Source organism: Lepisosteus oculatus, chromosome 23 (assembly GCF_040954835.1).
Source record: "Lepisosteus oculatus isolate fLepOcu1 chromosome 23, fLepOcu1.hap2, whole genome shotgun sequence".
In the NCBI taxonomy this organism is placed as follows: Eukaryota; Metazoa; Chordata; class Actinopteri; order Semionotiformes; family Lepisosteidae; genus Lepisosteus; species Lepisosteus oculatus.
This window is the reverse complement of record NC_090718.1, coordinates 11,721,692-11,745,456: the sequence shown is the minus strand read 5'-3', so window position 1 is coordinate 11,745,456 and position 23,765 is coordinate 11,721,692. Positions and strand designations below refer to the sequence as shown.

At 42.2% G+C, this 23,765-nt stretch overlaps 1 protein-coding gene across 3 annotated transcripts in view; it reads left to right on the top strand.

Annotated features, from left to right (window-relative positions):
- LOC102693186 (alpha-2-macroglobulin-like protein 1) overlaps positions 1–22,933 on the top strand; it is a 32,988-nt gene extending 10,055 nt beyond the window's left edge. For 2 of the 3 annotated variants that reach the window (XM_015337507.2, XM_015337509.2), the window contains 27 exons: positions 892–1,001; positions 2,259–2,426; positions 2,764–2,997; positions 3,093–3,156; positions 3,970–4,115; positions 5,316–5,465; positions 5,609–5,785; positions 6,156–6,267; positions 8,394–8,547; positions 9,390–9,615; positions 11,111–11,237; positions 11,725–11,846; positions 12,383–12,434; positions 13,266–13,349; positions 13,643–13,819; positions 14,200–14,281; positions 15,760–15,916; positions 16,641–16,715; positions 17,081–17,243; positions 17,628–17,821; positions 18,136–18,351; positions 18,830–18,951; positions 19,344–19,434; positions 20,534–20,602; positions 21,079–21,184; positions 21,622–21,663; positions 22,589–22,933. In XM_015337507.2, coding sequence (XP_015192993.2) covers positions 892–1,001; positions 2,259–2,426; positions 2,764–2,997; positions 3,093–3,156; positions 3,970–4,115; positions 5,316–5,465; positions 5,609–5,785; positions 6,156–6,267; positions 8,394–8,547; positions 9,390–9,615; positions 11,111–11,237; positions 11,725–11,846; positions 12,383–12,434; positions 13,266–13,349; positions 13,643–13,819; positions 14,200–14,281; positions 15,760–15,916; positions 16,641–16,715; positions 17,081–17,243; positions 17,628–17,821; positions 18,136–18,351; positions 18,830–18,951; positions 19,344–19,434; positions 20,534–20,602; positions 21,079–21,184; positions 21,622–21,663; positions 22,589–22,611 — 3,443 coding nt within the window. In that variant the 3' untranslated portion in view covers positions 22,612–22,933. The remainder of the gene's footprint in view (positions 1–891; positions 1,002–2,258; positions 2,427–2,763; positions 2,998–3,092; positions 3,157–3,969; positions 4,116–5,315; positions 5,466–5,608; positions 5,786–6,155; positions 6,268–8,393; positions 8,548–9,389; positions 9,616–11,110; positions 11,238–11,724; positions 11,847–12,382; positions 12,435–13,265; positions 13,350–13,642; positions 13,820–14,199; positions 14,282–15,759; positions 15,917–16,640; positions 16,716–17,080; positions 17,244–17,627; positions 17,822–18,135; positions 18,352–18,829; positions 18,952–19,343; positions 19,435–20,533; positions 20,603–21,078; positions 21,185–21,621; positions 21,664–22,588) is intronic. The other variant, XM_015337506.2, reaches the window with a different exon arrangement.
- The last annotated feature ends 832 nt before the right edge of the window (positions 22,934–23,765 follow it).

The window sequence follows — 23,765 nt, the reverse complement described above, 5'->3', positions numbered from 1 at the left end:
GGAAAAACCATATTGTTAAATTGTGTGCTTTTCACATCCTGGCTCACAGCTACAAACCCTGTGACCGCACACGGGGGAGAATGAGGAAGTGTAGACAGACTCCTCCCACCCACCTGCCTTTGAGCTGCTTGCTTCTTAATACATCACAAGTATTATAGCCCCATACCAAAGACTTAGCGCCAATTGAAGGACAGACATGTCCCTTACCGATAGCTCTAGATATGCCCATGTAACCCTGTCTTAAGGGGAGCTGGGTATAAAACACTGGCTATGATTGCTTACAGATGTAGTGTTGGCTTAAGAACTACAACTCCCATGAACGCAGTGAGTAACTTCCTGATGGGGTCCCTGTTTTGCCTGGCTGTTGTGACATCTAGCAGGTCTCTCCCCGTACAGGCAGCTTCACAGTTGATCGCTGCTTATCACTAGCGCATGCAGGAGGAACTCCCATGGGATCTCTTTTTATTTTTAAAAAGCTTATTTTCTTAAAAAACGAGAAAAAAAAACCTGGGAGGGTTTCCAGAGATATTTATCTCCTGTGTCCCCACCTCATCACCTGGTTACTCCTGCAAGCACCCCACGGTTTCGGGGGTCGCTGTGTTGAGCAAGGTCGAGAGAGCCCTGGCCGACTAATCTCATCCTACTGTTGGTGGCAATAAGGCATGAACCTGTGATCATAGAGCTCAGCCTGTGCTCATGCAAGTTCCTTTACCTTTTGAGCCACTCTCCAGGTCCAGCAGTCTCTATTTATTTGGTTGGCTCTTTATTTCTTTTAGGACACTTGAACACTCTCCCAAACTGTTTTCTGGGTGATATACTGTATAACTAGTTCAAATTAAAGAAACTCATGGTATAACTGTGTTCTGTCCTGTCTGTCTGCTACCCCACCAGGTGTGATTCTGCGGGGCAGCAGCACAACTGAATTTTCCTCCGATATCATCAGGATCCAGTTTGAAGATTTACCAAAGGGTTTCAAGACGGGCATCCCCCTTACTGGAAAGGTGAAGGCACAACAAACATCTCGATTTATACACGAAGTGCTTAACAATAAAGGAAGTGATATTTTGGAAAACGTTGTAGCAGTCCATGCTCTCGAAGCGTTCTCGTGCTCCCAGGGTGTCTCCACAAACCATGAGAATTCGCTACAACACAATGAATATCTCAAAAAAACGGTTAAGATTTCAACATAGAAGTCATTGCAATTGTTATTTTTTGCAATGTATATCCCCCCCCTACATATCTTATTACATAGGATTACATTGGCATATAATTCTTAAATGTTTTATATATTGAGCAATGCACGAATCGAGAAAATCGAATCAGTTGTCTATAGCTAATAAATCAGCTAATACTTTTGTAAGTGTTAAAAGACACATTATAAGGGCATAACAAACTATGAACATTCCGACATTACACATTTATATGCAACTAATCTGAAAGTAATTCAATAAATGTAATTAATCGTTAGTATATACCGGTTTCCATCAAGTTTAATACTTTTCTGTGTATATTACTGGTACTGACAGTAAAGGAATGGTATTTCTGTTTCTTTGCGCAGAATATCGGTTTGGTTGGCTTTTGTTGTTTTTATTTTGAGACCTCTCTCTCAGTTGCCTTACTCAGACAATCTTAAAAAGCTGTTTTCTACCTAGAGGTGTCTGCCTGGTTGTGCTGTTGAGATTAAGTTGCGTGTACCGGTTGTATCTATACTCTCACCTTGGAAAGCAGAATATGCACTTAAACTGGCTGCTAGAAATTTCATGGCCTTGTGGCGTCCCGGCCATCTGAGATGTGTGATTTCTTCTTGTGATATATCTTACAGTATGTGGAAAAGCTTGCCAGCTAGATTTATTTAATTAAATTGTTTTCATGAATAGATGGAGATAAAAAGCAGGAATATAGATAAGAACATAACAACCCCTGATGCCTTTGAAGGGCAGGAATGTGTAGAGGATTGTTTTTTATTTGACAAGCCCTATTTACAGTAAGAAGATTATCACACAACATCTTCCTCTTGCATGATGCCCAATGTGAAACGTGACTGCAAAGAAGAGATGAAGAAAGAGAAAATACAGAGACAGACACCAAACAGCTGCCGTGCAGTGCTATTAAAAATAGTCTGAAACAACAATGCAGATATCCAAACTTAAGAACCAGAGGAACGTGACCTTAGATTACAATATACTGTCGTTCGAAGCGGTTTACTTGGTGGCTATCGGCTTTTCACGTGATTTTTGTTGCTTTTCTGCCATCCGCAGATTAAGGTGACAAGGCCAGACTCTTCACCGGCTGCCGGTGAGCCAGTTGAACTCGTCCTGGCACAGGGTGAGATAAGACAAAGCCAGAATTTCACCACAGACAGCAATGGTTTGGTCAGCTTCTCACTGGACACTTCCTCTTGGAAGTCAGACTCCGCTAGTCTCTCGGTCAGTATCCGCCAAACTGAGGACATTTCACTTTCTTTTCTAGATGCCTTTCTCTGTCTTTGTCTCACTGTTTTTGTATCCTACTCGCTCTCTCTTCCTACTGGTGCAAATGAGGTTTTTCTGTTCTATTTCCCCGTAACAGTAAAGACAGGTTTTTGCTTGTACAATGAACACGTTGCCCTGGAAGATGGGATTTTGTATTCCTGCTGTAAGAACTATTATTTGAATGTGCCGATCATCCTTGATATGGGGCGAAAATCTTTAATTACATATCATGGTAAAAGAATATTCTTCCATTAACAATTAATTGTGACAGCTTCCCTATGTCTCCATGCAGGCCGAGTACCGTGGCTCACAGGATTTCGAGTTTGAGATGGACGTGCGCAGACCTTTATATCGGTCAGCCTTTCAATCGTTGCTACCATTTTATTCCAAAAGCAAGAGCTTTCTGAAGATACAACCAGCCAATGGGCCGCTACCATGTGACAAGGATGAACCAATCGGGGTTGAATATATCATTCAAGGGGAGGAGCTGCAGACGGGGCAGGCCTACCTTGATTTCTATTACCTGGTGAGTGTTTATTTCCAGGTTGGACACTCTCAAGCAACAATGGCTCATTTTCATCAGGCAGTTTGTGCCAGTTATCATGATCCTCTGTCTTGTAGGTGGTGGCCAAAGGCAGCATTGTGCGAAATGGGCGTCTGGAAATCCAAGTGAAAACAGGAGAAGGTGATCCCTTTAAAATAGAATGTCACAAATGTCTTGTTTCAATGTCTTGACTTTAGTATGTCTGCTGGCAAGCGCTGATGTTGTATTTTATTTGTAATTCTAATGGATTGTGTCCGGACTGGGCATTGTAATACACCCAGGGTCAAGACAGCCTAGCAAGTATGTTTTTAAAAGGCAGGGCTAGGTAAGAGTTTTAGACACAACTGTAAAGAAACAAAATCTCTGTTTTTTATTCATACAGTATGGAGGAATAAACAAAACAAAACCCTCAACAGAAGCAAAGCCCTATCGGTTCTTGAACTCGAAAGTAAAGAACTTAGTCTGTCCTCTCTAGATAGTCAGGTTATCAATCTGCTTGCCAGCTTCAAAACAAAACCCCCCTCCCCAGAAACATTTTCTCAAACTCACAAAATATTAATGGGTCCTTACCGAGAAAAACATATATCTTCTAAACTTGCACTGGTCAGTTGTTTTTGCTTTGTTCTCCCTCCAATGTAAGGAATCTCAAAGGCTCTGCTTACTGGCCAGTGGACATTCATTCATGTTCATCTGGAACTTCCTGGTTTTTAAATGTCACCTACCCACTTTTCTCCTTCCGATTGGTCCAGGCATTGAGGGCAGTAGGTCATTTCCACACAGATTTCTGGGTAATATATTGTTCCGACAGGAGGTGCCATTTTGTCTGACATAGATGTGCTATCATGTTTGAAACAAAACCTTAACCATCCCCTTTGGCCTAGTTATTTTTTCATGGTTTTATTTCCTGCTACGCTCAGCCTTGAACTCAGATTGTTTCTGTTTTTCCTCTTCTAGTGAACAAGGGAGAGTTATCGTTAATCCTAGAGAAGACCATAGAGTTGGCCCCTGTTGCACAGGTCGTCGTCTACACAGTGCTGCCTAACGGGGAGGCTGTGGCAGACAGCTTTGACTTTGAAGTCCAGCTGTGCTTCAAGAACAAGGTAAAGCTGTGGGATTTTCTCAAATTGAATATTAAAAACCCCACATTGCCTCGGGCCTTACGGGTTACTATTAACAAGATCATATCATCTTTGTTTGCACATGAAGCATTTTATTTTGATTGAACGGTGTGACACTTCATGTAGCCCCAGTGCCCGCATGAATCTAAAGCGGTCATAGCTGATCAGTCATTTGATGAAATAATACAGTGCCACTCGGTTCTGGGATTCTGAATGCGCTTGAACAGCAGGAATGAAGTTTGGAATTTGATATACAGTATGTAGATGAGCACAGGATCCCTCTTGTCAATTGTTCCAAGGAGACAGTTTAAACACACAGCTTCCACAAGCCAGCTGGAAGTGATATTTCAGGTGTGCTCAATAGGCATAACTTTGGTGAAGTTGCAGAGTATCTTTAGTTGAATTATGAATAATCATACAGTAGCAGCTATTAGCAGTTATAGCACATACAGTACCTTCATAATGAGTCCACATAAGGTCCTGGGTTACTTGTAAACACAAATAAAAACCCCTATGTACTTTAGCTAAAAATGACCTTGTCTGTGACTTCTTAAAAGTAACAGACATTATTAGGTGACATTATTTTTTCTAAAACATTTTGAGAGATTTTTTTGCGATACCTTTTACAATTGAAGTGTTTACAGGTGAGGACTGTGTGAACGTCCTGAAGGTGACAGACATATCCTCGAACAAATTCATCTTAGAACTTACAGAATGTACATATTACTTATTCTAAAATGCATAAAGGAGGGAATACTGTATAAAATCTAAAAGTCCTAAAAATGACCCAGGAAGAGGAAAATGCCAGCTTGTCCATTAATAATTTTACTTGCAGTGGTGCAAGTATTTTTTATTATCAGTATTAAGTAATTGATCACAATACAGTCTAACTGCAATCCCATGTTACAGCTGTGCTGGCAGGATTTACTCCTGCTTATTTTCCCCTCCAAAAAAACAGTTTTAACACCCTAGGGTTTTCATGTACTCAGAGCAGAGTGCTTTGAGGGACAGTTCCTGAGACAATCGCAGAATTGTGAAGGTGACACACACAGGTACTAAAAGTAATCAAGCGTCCAATTTTGCAAATGCTGAGCTTTACGTTTTGTGAAAAGAGATGACTGTGTTTAAAGGTGAGGACTGTGTGAACTAGGTTGCATGACTGTGGCCCTGTGCTAATTACAGGTGTCCCTGAAGTTTTCCTCCTCTGAGGAGCTCCCAGGGGGTGACACAACCCTTAGCCTTCAAGCTCAGCCTGGGTCTCTATGTGCTCTGAGGGCCATCGATCAGAGTGTCCTGCTCATGAGCCCTGAGAAGGAACTGAATGCTCAAAACGTGAGTCCACTTCTTTCTCTCTCTCTCCCCTGAAGCTAAAGGTATTTATTTAATTTTTAAGCTGTTGTGAAAAACGTTGTGTGTTTCTTCCTATGTCTTTGTGGTCTGCTCTTAAATCAGTGTGATATACTTCTTTCTCCTAGGTGTACCGGTATCTACCAATTCAAAAGCTGTCTGAGTATCCATATGACGCATTGGATAAAGAGGAAGATGTCTGCATTCCTAATCCAATTGGACCACCAGGCCCATTCGGAATGAAGAGGCAACGTTTTTTCTACTTTCCTTATGAACGTAAATATGATGTGTACCATATCTTCCAGGTAAGTATTCTCACTGCCACACAGCTCCTGTTTACAAACGTGTTAGCTTTATGAATAGTCATCTGTTGCACACTGACCAGCTCTTGGTCATTTTGTACACTCAATTCCTCTGATCATTCATTTTCTTTATAGTTTACCTTGTGCCTTTAAGCCCCCTGGGCCAGGCAGTGCTTGGTATTGTTATCAGTTATTGGATTTGCATGATCGTGCCTCTTACCTAAATGAGAAAGGTTAAAACTGTTTGACATCCGACGTCATTGGATTTCATGCAGAGCATTTGGAAATAGTTTGACCAAATCGTTGTCCTTTTATTGCTTTTCTTCTCCACCCTGACTGAACAACACCTTTCTGGTTTTCTCTTTGCCTGCAGGATGTGGGTTTGAAGATTATGACCAACTCTGATATCAAGAAACCAGTGGATTGCCATTTCCCTATGTACGACTACATGGTTGGTGCTGCAGGCCCATTTCAAGATAACCCTGGTATGTTTTCTCTTTCTTTCCCTCCATACGCAGCATAAAATGATATACAGTACCTTGCAAAAGTATTCAGACCCTGCTTATGGTGTCCCAATTTGTGAAATTACAGAATGATGCATTCACATTTTTTAACTTAATATTTTACTGAAAACATGAAGTGAAAACTTCTACTGTATATGTTAGCAAAAACTGTAGAGAAAAAAAAATGAAATACAGTAGAGTCACGATTATCCGACCTAAATGGGACCAATAGTATGTCGGATAACCAAAAATGTCGGATAATGAGGAAACTGACCAGACAAGTCACAGATTAATGGAAGCGCTGTATTAGTATGAAATCCGGTTGAGTAATACTAAAATAACAGAGTATAGAGCTATTGTTAGTTATTATTTAAAATCGGTTTCCCAGATGTGCTCCTCTTCCTTGCAGCAAGGTCTCGCCAGTGTCTTGGTAACATGACATCAGTAGTAGTTGCCTGCTCCTGTTGTTCAACGTAAGCTAGTGCCGCTTGGAAAATACAATAGGAAAAATAATAATAACGAGCACGAAATCAGCAAGCAAAGCTCTGTCAACGCAGGCTTGCAGGCATTTCCACAGATTCTCAATGGGACTGTCATTCAAGGACATTCATTTTCTTATTCTTAAACCCCTCTGGTGTAGCTTTAGGTTACTGGCCTGCTGAAAGGTGACATTTTGTCCCAGTTTTACCTTTTCCTCAGTGCCTCTTTGCCAGTACTTTTGCTCTATTTATGTTCCTCTCAGTCATGATAAATTGGTATCATTCTGCTGATGAGAAGCAGAACCATAACATAATGCTGCCACCACCATACAGTACGGGACAGCAGGGCTGGTGTTGACTGAGTGATGCACCATGTTAGGTTTGCAACAGATGGAACATTTTGCATTTAGACCAAATAGTTACGTTTCGTCATGTCTCACCACAAACTGTTTTACCAGAGGTCTACAGTATCAGATCAAAAATTTTGTTGGGATTTCCACTGGGCTGTTGAACTCTATAGTTGTTTCAAAGTCTCCATTAGTGTCAGTTACATCCTTAACAACTTTCCTCCTTGCCTGCACTCAGTTAAGAGGGACAGCCAGATCTAGGCTGCATGTCTGCATGGTATAATATTCACTGCTCTTCTTAATGACCAACGTGTGCAAAGGTTTATTCAGTGTTTCTGAAATTTTTCTATGCAATACCTTTTTCCTGATTTGTGCCTTTCTATAACTTCATCTCTTTTTTAAAGATTCTTGGTCTTCATGGTTGAATCCTGGCTTGAAATTCACTACATGACTGAGGGACACAGCCGTCCCTAAGGGGGCAGCCTAGCATTTCTTTTTTTTAGAAATATTGAAAAATATTTACAGTATGGAACTAATCTAACATTTCAATCAAGTTTTCTTTTTCTGTCATGACGAATGAAAAAACGTAGCATCATCTGTAGAGTCACGTGTCTCAAACTGGCGCTCAAACCCGGCCCCCCAGTTAAAACCAAATGCCCACCCGTTCAAATTGTCCTGGTGAAGCCCTGCTGAGGGACCTGACAGGGATATTTATTGTAGAATCATTTTATTGCACACATGCTTGAAAAGGCCCCTCAACTAATTGTTAAGGGATTTTGTATTCCTTAAGACTTGAATACTTGTGCAATCACGACTTTTCCATTTTTTACTTTTTGCGGTGGTGTGTACAACTGCTGCTGTCAAAGTTTAATGACTGCAAGCAACAAAATGCAAAACCGCCATAAGGGTCTGAATACCTCTGTACCTACAGCATGTTCTGTAGAAATGCCCTGGTACTGAAGTGTGTGCTCATAGTCTGGAATTTAAAATATTCACGCTGCATCTTACAGGCACATCGAACAGGGTAAAATGGACTACTGTGCAAATCTTTAGGTAGATTCTCCAGTAATTGCAAACAACAGCCTGTTATTGTGTCTTTTAATAAAATAATCATAGAAAAAATAGCTAGAAATAATCAAATGTATTTTAATAACAATAAATTGTTGTCTAATTTACCGTTATCTGTCCGCAAGTAGTTTGAGCTCATGGAGGACGCATTATCTCTATCCAGCTGAGGCAGACTGCATTCCCCTTTGAATATACAGTAACTGATTGGGTACAGTTTTAGTTCGTAAAGGTTTCGCAGAGGAACAGGACTCGGATCCAGTGCCTGTGATGGATTTTGCTGTGCAGTCTGGAATGAGTTCCGAGCCGCCGAAGAAGACCATCCGAACATACTTCCCAGAGACCTGGATCTGGCAGCTTGTCCCAGTGGGGTAGGCTTTATCATGAGCAAATGGAGGCAGTGCTGTTAGCAAATAAATACAAACCAACCTTTGTATATAAGGACAAAATAAATCAGTATGTAAATATTGTGAATATAAAAAGTGGATTTCTCCTTGTGCAACACTAGACGACCCTCTACTGTCCCCATTCTAATTAGTCCTGCGTGACAATGTATACCCGCACCTAGGTCTTCATTAGAAACCCTGTATTTCATCCTCACGCAATCTCCTTGTGTTCGCCTCAGAAAAAAGCTGAAAGGACATCCATTTCATTTTCTTAGAGAATTCTCGTCCCCTCGCGTAGATTCTCGCCACTTCATTCATTCTTGCGGGCTAAAGAGAACACCTCTCAGTGACTACACGTCAGCTCTCCACAAGGCAGCCAGAAATCCCACACTGTTACAATATGAATACATATTGTTCATCTTTAGGAAAAGATGAACATCGTGGTCCATGGTGATTTGCAAGACTTTCAAAGTCTACTATAAGATGTCCAATAAAACCTCCTGTACAATTTTCCACCCATAACACGTGTAGCTACGTTTTTAGTTCAAGTATAATGCTAATGTCTCTTTCTTGTTGTTTCCTGTCATTGTTTCTTACCAGGTTTAAACCTTACGACGTATGCAATTGCAGAACGATTCCTCAGACTCACCCAATACATTACACAGGCAATCAGTACACACCTAAACACACACCTGGGCACACGAGAATGGACACAAACACACCACTTTGGAATTTTGCTTGTTTTCTTTTCTATTTCCCTGAAACACCTGTTGATCTTGGGATTATATTCATTCTCCTTTCTCTCTGCCCTCTCCTGTCTTCCTCAGGGAGTCTGGGTCAGTGAAGATGGGGGAGACTGTGCCCGACACTATCACCAAGTGGGAGGCGGGAGCGTTCTGCACGTCTCCTGTCGGATTCGGCCTGGCTCCCTCCACCCAGCTCACAGCCTTCCAGCCTTTCTTCGTGGAAGTCACCTTGCCGTATTCCGTCATCAGGAGCGAGGTGTTCCAGCTCAAGGCCACCGTCTTCAACTACCTCTCCAAGTGCATCATGGTGAGGCTGTGAGACCCCTGTGTGGACGTCTGCTTTTGTTGATACATTTGTTCTGCTTCACCGCATTTAGACCCGTGAACTGCAGAAATCCAAAGGAAAAATGAGTTTTTTCCAGGAATATTTTTCTTGCAAATATTGCATTATTGATTATCTTCATCAAGACTACAGAGCTGCAGTTACTTTGACCTATCCTGTAAGGCCAATCGGTTTAGGACCTACATGGCCCATCACATATACAGTAGGTATCTCCTAGATTCCAGACATGGCTTCTGTTCTTTACGCTTTTAAGAATGTAAGAAAAGAAAGCTTCCAAGTGGGAGGAGGTCATTCTGGTCCTTTAGTGTGTTTGCCAGTAGCTAATTGATTTGAGGATTTAAAGCAGTCATTAACTGTTAGAAGCCAAGGCATCTTCTTCAACACATTTAGGAGGCATGTTCCAGACTACCCAGAATCATCTGTGTAGAAATGTGCCTCTTGTTCTCAACTTATAAAGTACTTTCACATCCTGTAGATATGGTATTAGGTCTTGCAACAGATCTCTGGTTTGATCTTGTCAATACCTTTCGGGATTTCACATACTTAACATTGAGTCTGCCCTCTTCAAGACTAAAGACTCTAAACCTGTACTGCTTTGACCTGTTTGTGTATGGTATTCCTTTAACTTAGTTGACTTTCTGTAAACTGATTACAGAGTAGCAGAGTATCATCTGCAATGTGGTGACCAAAACACAGTAGAAGCTTAGACAGGACTTCTAGATGATGGAAGGCTTCTGGATTGTATTCATTTAACTTCCCTTGCCTTGTCTTTAATTAAACGCTAGTGACAGAATAACCTTACATTTTCTTGGCCTTTTCTATTGTTCTTACAAGAAAGAGGTAGTGAGTGTTTGTCTGTTGGTTGAAGGAAACCTATGGAACTTTCCATCATCCCTTTTGGCATATTTCCTGAGTATTTCAACAATAAAATCAAAAATCAAAAAGAGACACTGGAATAATCAAGAAACACGTCTTTAGACAAAACCTCATGAACGGTTGGATCAAACTACCAAGACACTTTGATTGAAGTAGACGTGGTGGGATCTTCTCAGAAACAACTAAACAAGCATGGTGGAGCAAATAGCCTTCAAAACTTAAACTCTTTGACTGCTCTCATGAGGCCGCAAATGACAGAAGAAAAGTATTAGAGAGGATTTGGGGTCAGTTTTTTAGCAAACTAAACTATCCTTGCTTAATCTCCCTATGTGCTTTTTTGAACTGACATGACTATGCTTGAGAGGGAGACATCCAAGTTAAAAGCTTTCCATATTGTTTTAGGAGAGAGGACTATAGTCCCAGAAGGACCAGGAGTATGTTGTGGAAATAGAAAGACAGTAGCAAAATAGGAAAGATGAAGATCTAAGGTGAAACCATCTTTTGTCAAGGGCCTTTAAACTATGTTGCCTGCAGATGGGTATCTTGCTGTGGTCACCACAGGTGTCTTCTGTGTCCCCCTCAGGTGAAGGCCAGTCTGGCAGAGTCTTCTGATTTCAAATCCCAGCCCTGTGATGGCTGTCAGTACACTCAGTGCCTGTGTGCTGAGGAGAGCAAGACCTTTACCTGGATCCTCACAGCCACTACCCTGGGTGAGAATCGCTGACAAGAGACACAGCTGCACCTGCTGGCAGAAGGCACAATAGCAGTTGCTGCTTCAGACTGCAGAAAATATTCAATAGTGGCTTTGAAGGTGGTTCGTCTGAGCTTCCTGATATGTTTTCTTGCGTTACAATACAGTGGGGGCAATGACAATACCAGCACACCTGTTCTGTAACATGTCTCGGTACACTTTGACAAAGCTCTGTATTCAGAAATAACAACACTGAAAAATAAAACTACACAGAGAGAAGAATGGATGTAGCGCATACTGATACCCATGTTTTTTAAGTACAACCAAATTCACCATTAAACACATATACCCCTGTTCCATTAAAGCTGGCCGCCTTTGTAGAGTTTGTAGAGTTGTAGATGAAAGTATTTCGTTTGGACTGATCATCAAAGTAGCTCGGACTTTGTAAGCAGGCCCAGGGGCTGTTGTGCGCGGATCTGAAGTGGTGTCTCTGCCCCTGCTCCCAGGCGAGGTGAATGTGTCAGTGACCGCAGAGGCCCTGAAGACGGAGGACCTGTGTGGAAACGAGGTGGCCACTGTGCCAGAGAAAGGACGCATGGACATCATTGTGCGGACACTACTGGTGGAGGTGGGGATCCTGTTCACAGACACTGCCCCCCTCACTTTCTTTTAACAGCCCAAAATCTGCATTCCTTGCATGTTCGTGGCTTTCTCCTGAGGGACCAGACTGCAGTCCAAACTTCAGCACACTGCTGAAGGTCACTTAAATAATCAAGGGTTTCTGTGCACCTGTCTTAGAGTGGACAATAGAACCAAGCTAGCTTAAAACCACTCTAAAATCCCACAAAATATGTCATTACTTTGTTTGGTAGGCATCTTTGTTCAAGAACAAATACAAAAAAAAAAGAATTACTTATACATTGTATTTTCTTTGTAGCTAAAAGGGCAGACAGATTCAGCAGATTTGAAACTTAACTTTTGATAATCACATTTGCGAGACCTGCAACCTCACGAGGAGCCTAATTATTCTCAGTTTTTTTTCTGGTTTTTCATGTTTTATGCTTTTAGTTTCCTTGCATTGCTATAATTTCATTTCGGGTGGTTGTGAAAGGTTGTGAAACGCCTCTACTGGGGTAATGGTGCCGATTTCTCTCTCATCCGTAGGCTGAAGGAACAGAGCAAACGAAAAGCCACAACAGACTGATGTGCCCTGCAGGTGATCCTGTCTTTTCCTCTTTCTTATCATTGTTAACACCGCTAAAACGTTTTAGCAGACATGACTGGGACAGCTGCTTTGCTCCATTGTTGGCTCGGTGTCTACACCTGTTACAGGATAGTATAAACCCAGATTACAGATTATTATGGTATACTGTACTGTCCTGGCTGGAGCTACAGCAAAAATAACATGATCCCAAACAGTGCTAAGTTTAGAATTGGACTTCATGTTTTATTGAACACATAAGCAGAACGTATTGCATGAACTGGCAGCTGGAATGCTCTTCCCTTCAAAGTGTGTTTTGAAGATTAAAAGGGGATATTGTCACGGATGTCGGAAAGGGCATGCCGTGGAATAGCCAGGAGAGCAAAAAAGTCCCTATGCGTAGCGGCAAAACGGGGGTTAGCCCGGGCTCAGGAGGTCAGATGATGTCGGTAGAAACCTATGCCCTCAGGCCACGGAGGAAACTTCCTGGGGCTAGGTGGGTCTCAAGACATCCGAACCCTCAATCCTGAGCGAGGAGGAAAGGGTGACCCGGAAAAATGTAGCCCCACACAAAGACACTCCAGAAGGACAAGAAAAGCACAGGGAAACTAGGAACTGGACAGAGAAGGAGCGCCCTCTAGCTGAAGAGGGCGTGACAGATATATTGTGTGATATACTCGTGCAAGGTGAGTTCATTAATGAATCAGCGTGGAAGCCGTTTCCTAGGAAACAGAAAAAAAGAAAAACATGTCAAAAGAAAAACAATATGGGACCCTTTGAGGTGCACGGGGGCTTTTGTTCCATAGGTGACCTGGTTCTGAGCTGTGGCTCTTTTATCTTTCCCAGATGGCCCTGTGAAGGAACAGATTTCTCTGACACTCCCGGAAGTGATTGTGGAGGGGTCAGCCAAGGCCTCCATCTCTGTTCTCGGTGAGAGCCGTGTCCTGGAGATAACGGGTGACACAGGGGCTCAGTACAGAAAGATGGGTGGTAGGAGGAATATCGCCAAAAGTAATTGCGAGAGGGCTGAGAGAGAAGGAGGGTGGCTGAAGGTGTAGGAGACAGTAGGACAGTGCAGAGTGTACAGTCCCTCCTTATAGAACGAGAACCTCATTATATAAGAACTGGATTCATATGGAGTGAAAACATAAAGTCAAATATGTTTTGAAAAAATATCACTGATAAAAATAGCACTGACTGAAGACTCTGCTGGCCCCCTGTAGGAGACATCCTGGGTCGCGCAATGAAGAACCTAGACAAGCTGCTTGCTATGCCGTTCGGCTGTGGGGAGCAGAACATGATTCTCTTCTCCCCCAACATCTACATCCTCAAGTACCTGGAGAGCACGCATCAGCTCACACAGGAGATCAAGAACAGGGCCACAGGCTTCCTGCAGAGTGGTGAGTGCACAGGGCTCTCTGTAGCTTGTGAGGGGGGAACTGGCTGAATTGTCTTTCTTCATTTGGAGTGTTTCTTGACCCGTGCTATCTGGCAAAGTCTTTTGACTGTTTATCAGAGGAATAGCATTATTGATTAATACTTTTTTCAGTTGTTTTGCTATTGGAAGCAACAGAAATAAAAGTGAATTCCTGATTTAAGAAAGCACGGCAATTTTCAAATTTGTGGGAAGTATTAAGAAAAACTCCTTGTAGCTCTGAGTCACATGGATATTTCATGTTCATGAGACATGCAAAATTTCAAGATGCAATGGAATTTCTAACTGGGTAGACAGGGGTGTTTCATCTCCCATTGAGCTCACTGTCCTTTCACTGCCCTACAGGATACCAGAGAGAACTGAACTACAAACACGACGATGGCTCCTACAGTGCCTTTGGGAAAAGTGACGAGTCAGGCAACACCTGGTCAGTCTAGATGTCCACAGCTCAAATTAGCACTCTGTGTGCTCACTGAGCTCTCTTGCACTTCATTCTCAGTGGTCCCTTATCCTACAGCTTTATTGCTTCCATTTCATTAATTTGCTTTGCATTATTTTGGAGCATCTGGGTGCTTCATGTTTCTCCAGTTCTCTTCGTGCTTTCACCAGGACGTTTCAGTATTCTTCTCTTCAGGATACTCTGCATCACCTGTTCTGCACCAGTTGTTTTTATTCCCAAAACAGGTTTATGACCACCAGCCTGTTCCCTTGAGTCACCCTCTCGACTGGGGCGTCTGGACATGTGACAGATCCACAGTCCACAAGGCAGAAACATGCAGGCACCAACCTCATTGGAGCAAATGAGAAATGATTGGACAAAAACAACACAACTCATTTATTGAATTGACTTATTTTGACACAGGATAAACCCTCCACAAGTGTAATGCAAAATAGCCGTGTGCTTTGCTGCAAACAAACTGTGTGCTTTACACCTGCCACTGTTTCTACCATCTTTATCTACAGCTCAGTACTTCGTATTTGACTTCCTGACACCTTTGCAAACGCAGCATGCGAAATGCCATTTTGAGGCATCTGTCAGAGTACTTTAATGTCAAGCAAAACAGTCTTTCGGAATTATTTTCAGAATCGCCTGTGGTGATGCCTATTTTAAAGCGGAAAAATTCTTTTTGAGCCGTTATGTTTTCTTGAAACTTGGCCAGTGGTCTAAACCTGGTGACTAACCTGGTGCTCACCCCTGAGACCAAGGCCAAGCCTCTCTAGAATGTTCTTAATGTATTGAGACTAAACACAGTAAAATTGCTTTTTTAATGGCTTCAGTCTAACAAATGTGAAATAGAAACGCAGCCAGAGACTTAAATATCCTTCTTTTAACAACTAACCACCAACCTTTACCAAGTATTTACCTTAACTTTATTAGGGTTATTAAGGAGGCCATTTGGCCTGTTGTGCTTGTTTATACTGGTAGTTTATTGAATATTCTAGCATGATTATATAAATTATTCTCTTACACATCTTAAAGGATGCCACAGAGTCAACTGCAACTTAATGATTAATTTGACTGACACTTTTACCCCAAGAACCTAGATTTTCACCCATTTATACAGCTGGGTATATTACTGGAGCAATCTGGGAGAAGTAAGTCTCACCTACACTGCCTCCCCTGGGATTTAAGTCCCCGACCTTCAAGTTACAAGTCCAGAATCCCAAACACGACTTCACACGGCTACCCCCATGTAAATATTTAATTTGTAGTTGGTTCCAGAAACCGACAAAACTGCTGCCACCTGTTTTTCTGTCTGAAATGTATAACTTCCACTTCTATTCTACTCTTGCACTGATCTTGGAAAGACTTGGTTTTGAACACCCAAAGCTAGTTCCCATGTAAATCTACAATCACTCAAATGGTGAGTAACTGTAAGATTTCTTCACCCTCTTTCTCCTCAGGCTGACAGCGTTTGTGCTGAAGTCTTTCGGCAGTGCGCGACCCTACATCTTCATTGACCCCCAACACACCTCTGAGGCCAAGAGATGGCTTAGCCAACTCCAGAGGAATGATGGCTGTTTTGAGTCTGTGGGCAAGCTCTTCCATAATGAAATGAAGGTTAGTGGTGGAGGGAGCACAGAGGATGTGCACAGCTAGAGAACAGGAAATCGAGAATGAAAACAGCATGAGCACAAAAAATTCAAAGTACGAATCATCTGAGCCTGCTATGAGATAAGATCACTTTATTGGCCATATACAATTTCTTGCATTAGGAATTTGTCTTTTTGCATACCCCAAGCTCTCCATGAGACACACAGACAGGGAGAGAAGCTTGGGGTCAGAGCGCAGGGTCAGCCATGTATACGGCACCCATGGAGAAACTGGGGTTATGGGCCTTACTCAGGGGCCCAACGGAGTAGGATTCCTCTGCCGGCAGTGGGATACGAACAGTCAACCTTCCAGCCATGCAGATTCCTTAGCCACAGAGCCACCGCACCATCCCTGATGTGCTGAGTACAGATGAGAGAATCTTAAACTACTCATGTGTCTTCTGCTCACCCCTGCTGAACTGTTGCTACTTCTGCTGAACTCTTAATTGAGCTATCCCCAACTCTTCCAGACTTGTAAGAAATTAAATAGGTCTAATTCAGCAACTTACTGGTTCAATTAAGTGTTGGGTAGGAGTAATTATATTCAGAAACCTGGTAAGATCATTGATATCATATTATGGTCTTTACAGCTGGGGTAGTCCTGCTCAGTGATGTATGGGTCCAATGGGGGCTTGACAGAAATTCTGTATGGAGAGAATGACATGGAAGCTTTTCTTGTTTGTCAACTCCAGGGGGGAGTCAGTGATGAGGTATCGTTGACTGCGTACATTGTTGCTGGCCTGCTGGAGCTGGAGAAGAACGTCACAGTGAGTATTCTCCACTACACGCCCCGTTCTAAACTTCCTTTTTCTACTGCAAACACTGCATCGTTGAACACCCCTGCTATTGCACTTATGTCATTTCTTCCCCTCTCTTACGTGGAAATATTGCCAGGCATATCCGTTACATTTTATGAACATGAATATAATCCCATTGCTGTTTAAATCAACAGTTGTATCTAGCAATTAGTCTATACTGGGATAATTCTAACACTCTGTACATATATATATATATTTGATTTATTAACTTCTAAATATAGCACAGAATTTATTCTCTCGCTCCTTACCGTTCATGATTGTAACAGTCTGTATATTACATGAGCGCTGTTCTTGAGTACTTTTCTCTGTCATAGGATCCCATCATCGAGAACAGCCTGTCTTGCTTGAGACCAGTCATAGGCAACCTCAACAACACATACACCATGGCTCTGCTGTCCTACACCTTCACTCTGGCTGGAGATGAGGCAATGAGGGGCAGACTTCTCACTGAGCTGGATGCATTGGCCAAGACCACAGGTACTGCCCACCCCCCTCTTCTCCACGCTGCTTCTTAAATAATGTTATTCCTCTCACTGGTAAACGAGTCCAAGAGGTTATTCTTGGAGGTTTGACGAACAGGATTTTCAGGAAATTTAGATTGTATAGGTGAGTTCAGGTTACACAAATAGACTAGTCCTCTGGACAGGCCTTCTACAAAAAATTGAATTTAAAATTGAAATAAAATATTTCAGCTAACCACTTAACTGAAGACGTGGTCTAAACTCTTGTCATTTTGTCCCATAAAGTACTAGAAAATATGAAGACAAAAATCCAGAAATAGTACCAGAATTCTTGGACATTATGTATTTTCTGACCTCATGCATCATGGGACGGGTGTGTCTGACTCCCACTGTGTTGCAGGGGGCAGTCGTCACTGGTCACGCTCTGGGGACGATGGGGAAACAAGCTCTCTGGACGTAGAGATGACCTCCTACGTGCTGCTGGCCCTACTCTCCGGACCTGAGCTCCCCTCCTTCGGACTGGGCTACTCCTCCAGCATCGTTCGCTGGCTGGTGAAGCAACAGAATCCCTATGGTGGCTTCTCCTCCACACAGGTACTTCTTCCACTACCTTCTCAGTCATCTTCCCTCTCTCCTCTCTCCTCTCCACTGTTCATCACAGTTTCCCTCCCAGTACTGTTCTGTGCGGACTGGGTCGTTCCCAAGATGTAACAGAAACCTCTCACAGGATTTTACATTTGCAGCATCCACTTTTATCATACTTAACTTTTCTCCTTGTTGGGGATGAGATTACCTAGGAGCGAAGGCTAATCCCGTAGGTTCCAGATCCTAATTGACCGCTGAAGGAAATGTTGCAGGAAGGTAAGTCGCTCACATCTGACATCCCACACCAATTCTTCCCTCTCCAGGACACAGTGGTGGCTCTCCAGGCACTCGCACTGTATGGTGCCGCCACGTTCAGTCCAGAGGGTTCGACCACTCTGACGGTGCGCTCGGCAGGGGACTACCGACGAGAGTTCACCGTGAACCAGGACACACGGCTGCTCTACCAGGAGGAGATGCTGAAGGAAGTCAAGGGGGAGTACACCTTGGAGGCCCAGGGCAAGAGCTGCATTTTCGTGCAGGTGAGCGTCTTTCTCCTGGGTCCAGTCCCCCGCTCAGTGTGGGGCGTTGGGCCTGCATGTGTTCAGCCATGACCTCTTGAAATGAAGCCAAGCGGCTTGCTAACCTGGTTTGTGTCGTCATGCCTGAACACTCCCAGCCCGCACCCAAATGAAAAGCAAATGTCTGACAGCTTTAGGGGAGTTTCAGGAAGGGACAGCCTGTTGACCAAAATCAGGCTGGGGAAGAGCTGTAGCGTTGATTGAATTGAAAATGACCTATCCCTAATGTTTCTGAATGAGAACATTTTGGAGTTACAGCAGATAACGGTTACATAGCCTGTACTGTAATAGAAGCAGAGATGATGGTCCATGCTGACGTGCACCAATCAGACAGCAATGAGGAATTCTGGGCAGCAGCTGGGATGCTCTGTGCTCCTCTGGTGTGTTTTTAGGCTCCTGTCTCTTGACAGTTTCTCTCTTCCTCTCTTTTGAATCACAGATAGCCCAGAAGTACAACATACCTCCCCCTCCTGACTTCTCAGCGTTTACCATCTCAGCCGAGGCAAAGGGGAACTGCAGTGGCTCTGGAAAGAAGGTCCTGACTGTGACTGTTGAAGTCAGGTGGGTTGATTCCCTGTCCTGGGCTATGCAGACCTGAATTCAGGAGATGACTTATCATGCTTAGGCACAGTCAAAGTCATTACCTAAACTGAATAACAAAAATAGCAGAAATCTGCCAAAAGGTTATCTTTTAAGAGAGAGAAGATTTGAAGGTGTGCAGTGCTGCTGGTGGAGGAGGTAGGAGGCAGTGCCATATAGTAAAGAAAGAGAACAGGGCAAAACCACATGCTCTAGTATCTGTGTCATCAACTGGGGACATTGGCTTTCCAGAGACAGTCATTAGTGTTTCTGAAGAGAAGCACTTGGTGTTTGCTGATACTCAGATGGGTGCTGAGAGTGTGGACATCCTTGTCTGCCCCTTCTCATGTCTTTGTCTTCCCCTCTGTGTTCAGGTACAATGGAAAACGCAAGGAAACCAACATGGTCATCATAAACGTGAAGCTGCTGTCGGGCTTCATTCTGGTTGAAAGCAGCATACCATCCGTGAGTATGCTCTGCGGTGTGTCGCTCTGCAGCCCAGATTATTTATTTAATTAAATAATTGAGGACAGCACAGTGGTGCAGTGGTTAGCTTTGCTGCCTTGCAGTACTGGGACACTGGGTTCACTCCCTGTGGTTCTACCTCTGTGGAGTTTAGATGTTCCCCCTGTGTTCACATGGGTTTCCAGAGGGTGCTCTGGTTTCCTTCCATAGTCCAATGATATCCTGGTAGGTTCATTTGCTTCTGGGAAATTGGGCCCTGGTGTCAGTGTGTGTCTGTGTGTGTCCTGTGATGGACTGGTGTCCCGATCAAGGTGTACCCTGCCTTGCGCCCATTGCTTGCTGGGACAGGCTCTGCCTCCCCCACTACCCTGTATTGGATAAAGCAGTTCAAAAATGTATAGATGGAGGGAATTAAATAATTAAGTAATTCTCTTATTTGATTCTTTTATCCTAATTGATGTATATTTGTATGCATTTATACAGCTGGGAATTTTACTTCAGCAATTTGACTGAAGGGATTAGCAATTTGACTCAAGACCTTAGAGATGGGATGCAGTTGGAATTCAAACCTGCAACCTTCCTGTCCTGAGTCAAGAGGCTTGCAGCTGCTTCTCCTTGGGGCCTATTTCAGAATATTTTCTGTCCATTGAAACCCTCTTTTCTGCCATTGGTAATTGTAGTTATATGTCAGTCTTGCAAACAAATGGCTTTGAGATCCTTTGTTGTAGTGAAATATGTCAGTGGAGTCCAATCAAAGAAATAAACTATTTAGTGAAGTAATTTATTCATTAATTAATATAAGCATCTGAACTAGTTGGCTATATTTTCTTTCATCAAGCATCTGCCTTTAATACAATAGCAGCATGACTTGATCTTGTTAAAAAGACCGTAACTTTACTTTGTTTAGCATCTTCCTCGTATATCCCAACATCCGATTTCATTTTGAGAAACATCTACATGCTTGATTACAATCCCATATGTATAATTGATGAATTGAGAATTACTGAGGCTGTTGAGTGCAGTCTAACCCCTCTTGAAGTTCTCGCTGATGACCATGTTGTGTCTATTTCTAATATACTGTATGTTTTGTGCAATGCAGCTGAAAGGAGCAGTACTTGTGAAACGGGTGGACACCGATGAAGGAAATGTCATCATCTATCTTGACAATGTAAGCTAAAACATCAGTATTCACATGTCTCCATGACTTCAGACCGAACATGTAAAAAAAAACGGACAAATTCCCAACTGTAACTTCAACAACTGACATTAATGGCAGTGCCAATCTACATGTACAGTAGACGTGTTTTTAAAACAGTGAGGAGCAGATGTTCTTACTCATTTTTGTTCGTAGATATGTTGAACAATTGTTCACAATTGTTCTTTCGTTTATAATGGCATTTACTGCACCGACAGCAGTGGAGAACAGCCAAAGGGGTTAGAAAACAAAGGGTAATAATAACAAATGTGACATTTCTGATACATCTGGCAATGCTGATTTCTGAAAGAAGACTCAAGAGTTTCAGTCAGGGAAAATGATGACCTCGTGTCCTCACCTGTGCTCACTACACCCATTAAACAGCATGGTGGATGAGTGGAATAAGTGTCTCGCATGCAGTTCTTGAGCAGTGTTGATCTCCCCTGCAGTTGGAAAGCATGATACCTGTGAGATACAGTTTCCTTATATCTGAAGACATCCCAGTGAGGAATCTGCAACCAGCTATCGTGAAAATATACGACTATTACCAGACAAGTAAGTAGAAAAGACACACCTTACCCACTGATCAAGAGACATTTTCTTAAGCCCTGTCTCTGGAGTGAACCTTTTCAAATTTTCAAGAAAATATTTGTCTGCTGTTATTCAGGACTAAGACATCTCGTCCCTAAATGTCTTTCTTGCTCTCTGGAAGATGAGAATGATTAAATTATTAATTCGTCAAATCACATTAGATTCACATATTTCAAACAGGAGACAAATGTATTTAATATGCTAAATCTCTACAATATGAAAAATGATTCATTCAACAATCTGTGAAGGCAAGCATGAAGGAGTTTTTTTTTAACAGGCTTGTTAGTATAATGGTAATATTTTAAGCCCTAGATTTTTACTGCAATGATTCTTCTCTGGTGGGAAACATCCTTCCTGAGGAACTATGCTTAATAACTATAAAAACATTTTTGTATTTGCAGGGGATGAAGCAGTCAGTCAGTACACCTCCCCTTGTGCTGAAGGTAAGGTCGCTGTCCAGCAAGACTTTTCCTAAACTTCATGCTCTACCTAGAAAACGTATAATTTCTTCAGTACAAAGGAGGTTTGTATTAGAAGCATTCAGGCACAAGCGGCATGTCGCTTACTATGAAAAAATCTGAAAATATTGTTTCAGCCATGTAAACATGCCTGACCTTGTGCCATCCTTTGGGGACAACATGGTTTATTTAGAGTATTGACTAATACTAAGAGGTTTCTGGCCTCAAACCTCCCCTGTCCAAAGAGATTTACAAAACATGGAGTAATACCTAAAGTAAATACACAACAAAATCATTTGAGAACAGTTAAAAAAAAAATCAATCAAAGTTCAAGTGTAGAGCACAGCAAAACCAATGTCCCTCAGGCTGTGAACGTACTGTAGGTAAGGAATCATAGAGTACAGTAAGGATGGAAGGCCAATGAGCAGTGTGCACTAACCTAACGATACTGGGAGAGAGATCACAGGAGATGCAGCAAAGTGGACAGGACTGAGTGGTTCCAATTCTTCACCCTGTTTTCAGTCCAGCCATATCGATGGATGTCAGTATTGTTTGAGGGTTTCTGTGCTAGTATCCAACCTAGTTATTTTCTGTCCTTTCACCCCAAGTACCTAAGAAAATCATATAAGATCTTGCCCTGTAAATCACTCCTGGAAGATGTTTATAAACTGTGCTGGCACAGTCAAATAAGACCTTTAGTACCTGAGCAACTTAATTTTGGAGTACAAGGGGAAAGCAAAAGGGCTTTTTCCTTTTAAGCAGAGAATGTGAAATTCCAACTGAACCTTACATAAGGAAAAAGCATGTGCCAAATGTCAGGTTTTGAACATGATAATAGACAAGTATTTTAAAATGGAAAAGCATCAAAGAATATGTACATCTAACTGTGATGTTTTTCTTCTTCATTTAGATGACACACTGAACCAGGTGTGAAAAACAAGACCCGACTTCATCTTCCCAGAGGAAAAAGCTTTTTTTAATGTTCTTCCTCCCCTGGTTTGGAAAATAAGTCCAACTTAATGCACTCGTAGCTGCAGTGAAAATGTTGTTGGATGGAACTTAAACCACCTTCTGCACGTCTGACACAGCCCTGTAAAATGCCTTGAGATAAAACTGCTGTTTTTAACACTTACGAAGATCTTAACACATTGCTGTTTTCAGAAAGCTCCTTCTAACTTGTGCTTTGTCAGTGTTGCCAATATTGGACTGTAACAGATGAAAACAAAGTTATAATAAAACCTTAAAACCTTAAAAACTGTGCGTTTGAGTTGTTCCATTAAGTGTTCAGTCAGGTCTGTGTCTGTGATTTTAAATTTCACCTTTAAGCTGATTTAATATTGACAATAATATCACTTTTTTACCATAATATCACTCTATATTACATTGCCTTTGCTTCTTAGGAAAGTTACACAAAAGAGGGGGTTATTAGGTTCTAGCACATTTGGTAGTTAGTAGTTAATTAATCCAAGAATCTAGCCCAGCCATTTCTTGACGCTATGAAAAATAATATCGCTGATAGTTTCAGTGATATTTTTTTTCAGCCATGTTATTTAAGTAGTGTTACTGAGCAGCTTGTTCCATACTCCCACAACCCTTTGGGTAAATAAATGCTTCCTGTTTTAACTTCTACACTTCCACATGGTTTCCTCTTGTGTTCTCTGGGTCTTATTTAACTCTTCATTTTGAAGACCGCTAGGTTCACTGTCGGCGCCCTTGAGGATGTTGAATACTTGAATCAGGTCTCGTTGTGGAGGATATGCTCTGACATATGAAGAGTTATATGGGCAACATGAAACAAGAAAATTAACTAAAATCAAATTTAAATTGGTTTAAAATTAAACCAAATTAAATGGCCCACCATATCTTAGAAAATCTGACATTGGAAGACCCTCACTTTTTACTTGTGAGCATCCAGGTGAAAACAGTTTGTCAGGATGGCTGACTGCTCATTCAAAGAACCTGTGGAACGAGCCCCAGCTGCTCTTATTAGAGTCGTTAGCACAATCAATGCAACCGCTGGGATGTGGCAGTGGTCACATGACACATGGCCATGGAAGAGTGATTCTGGGGCTTATTAATGTGAAGAT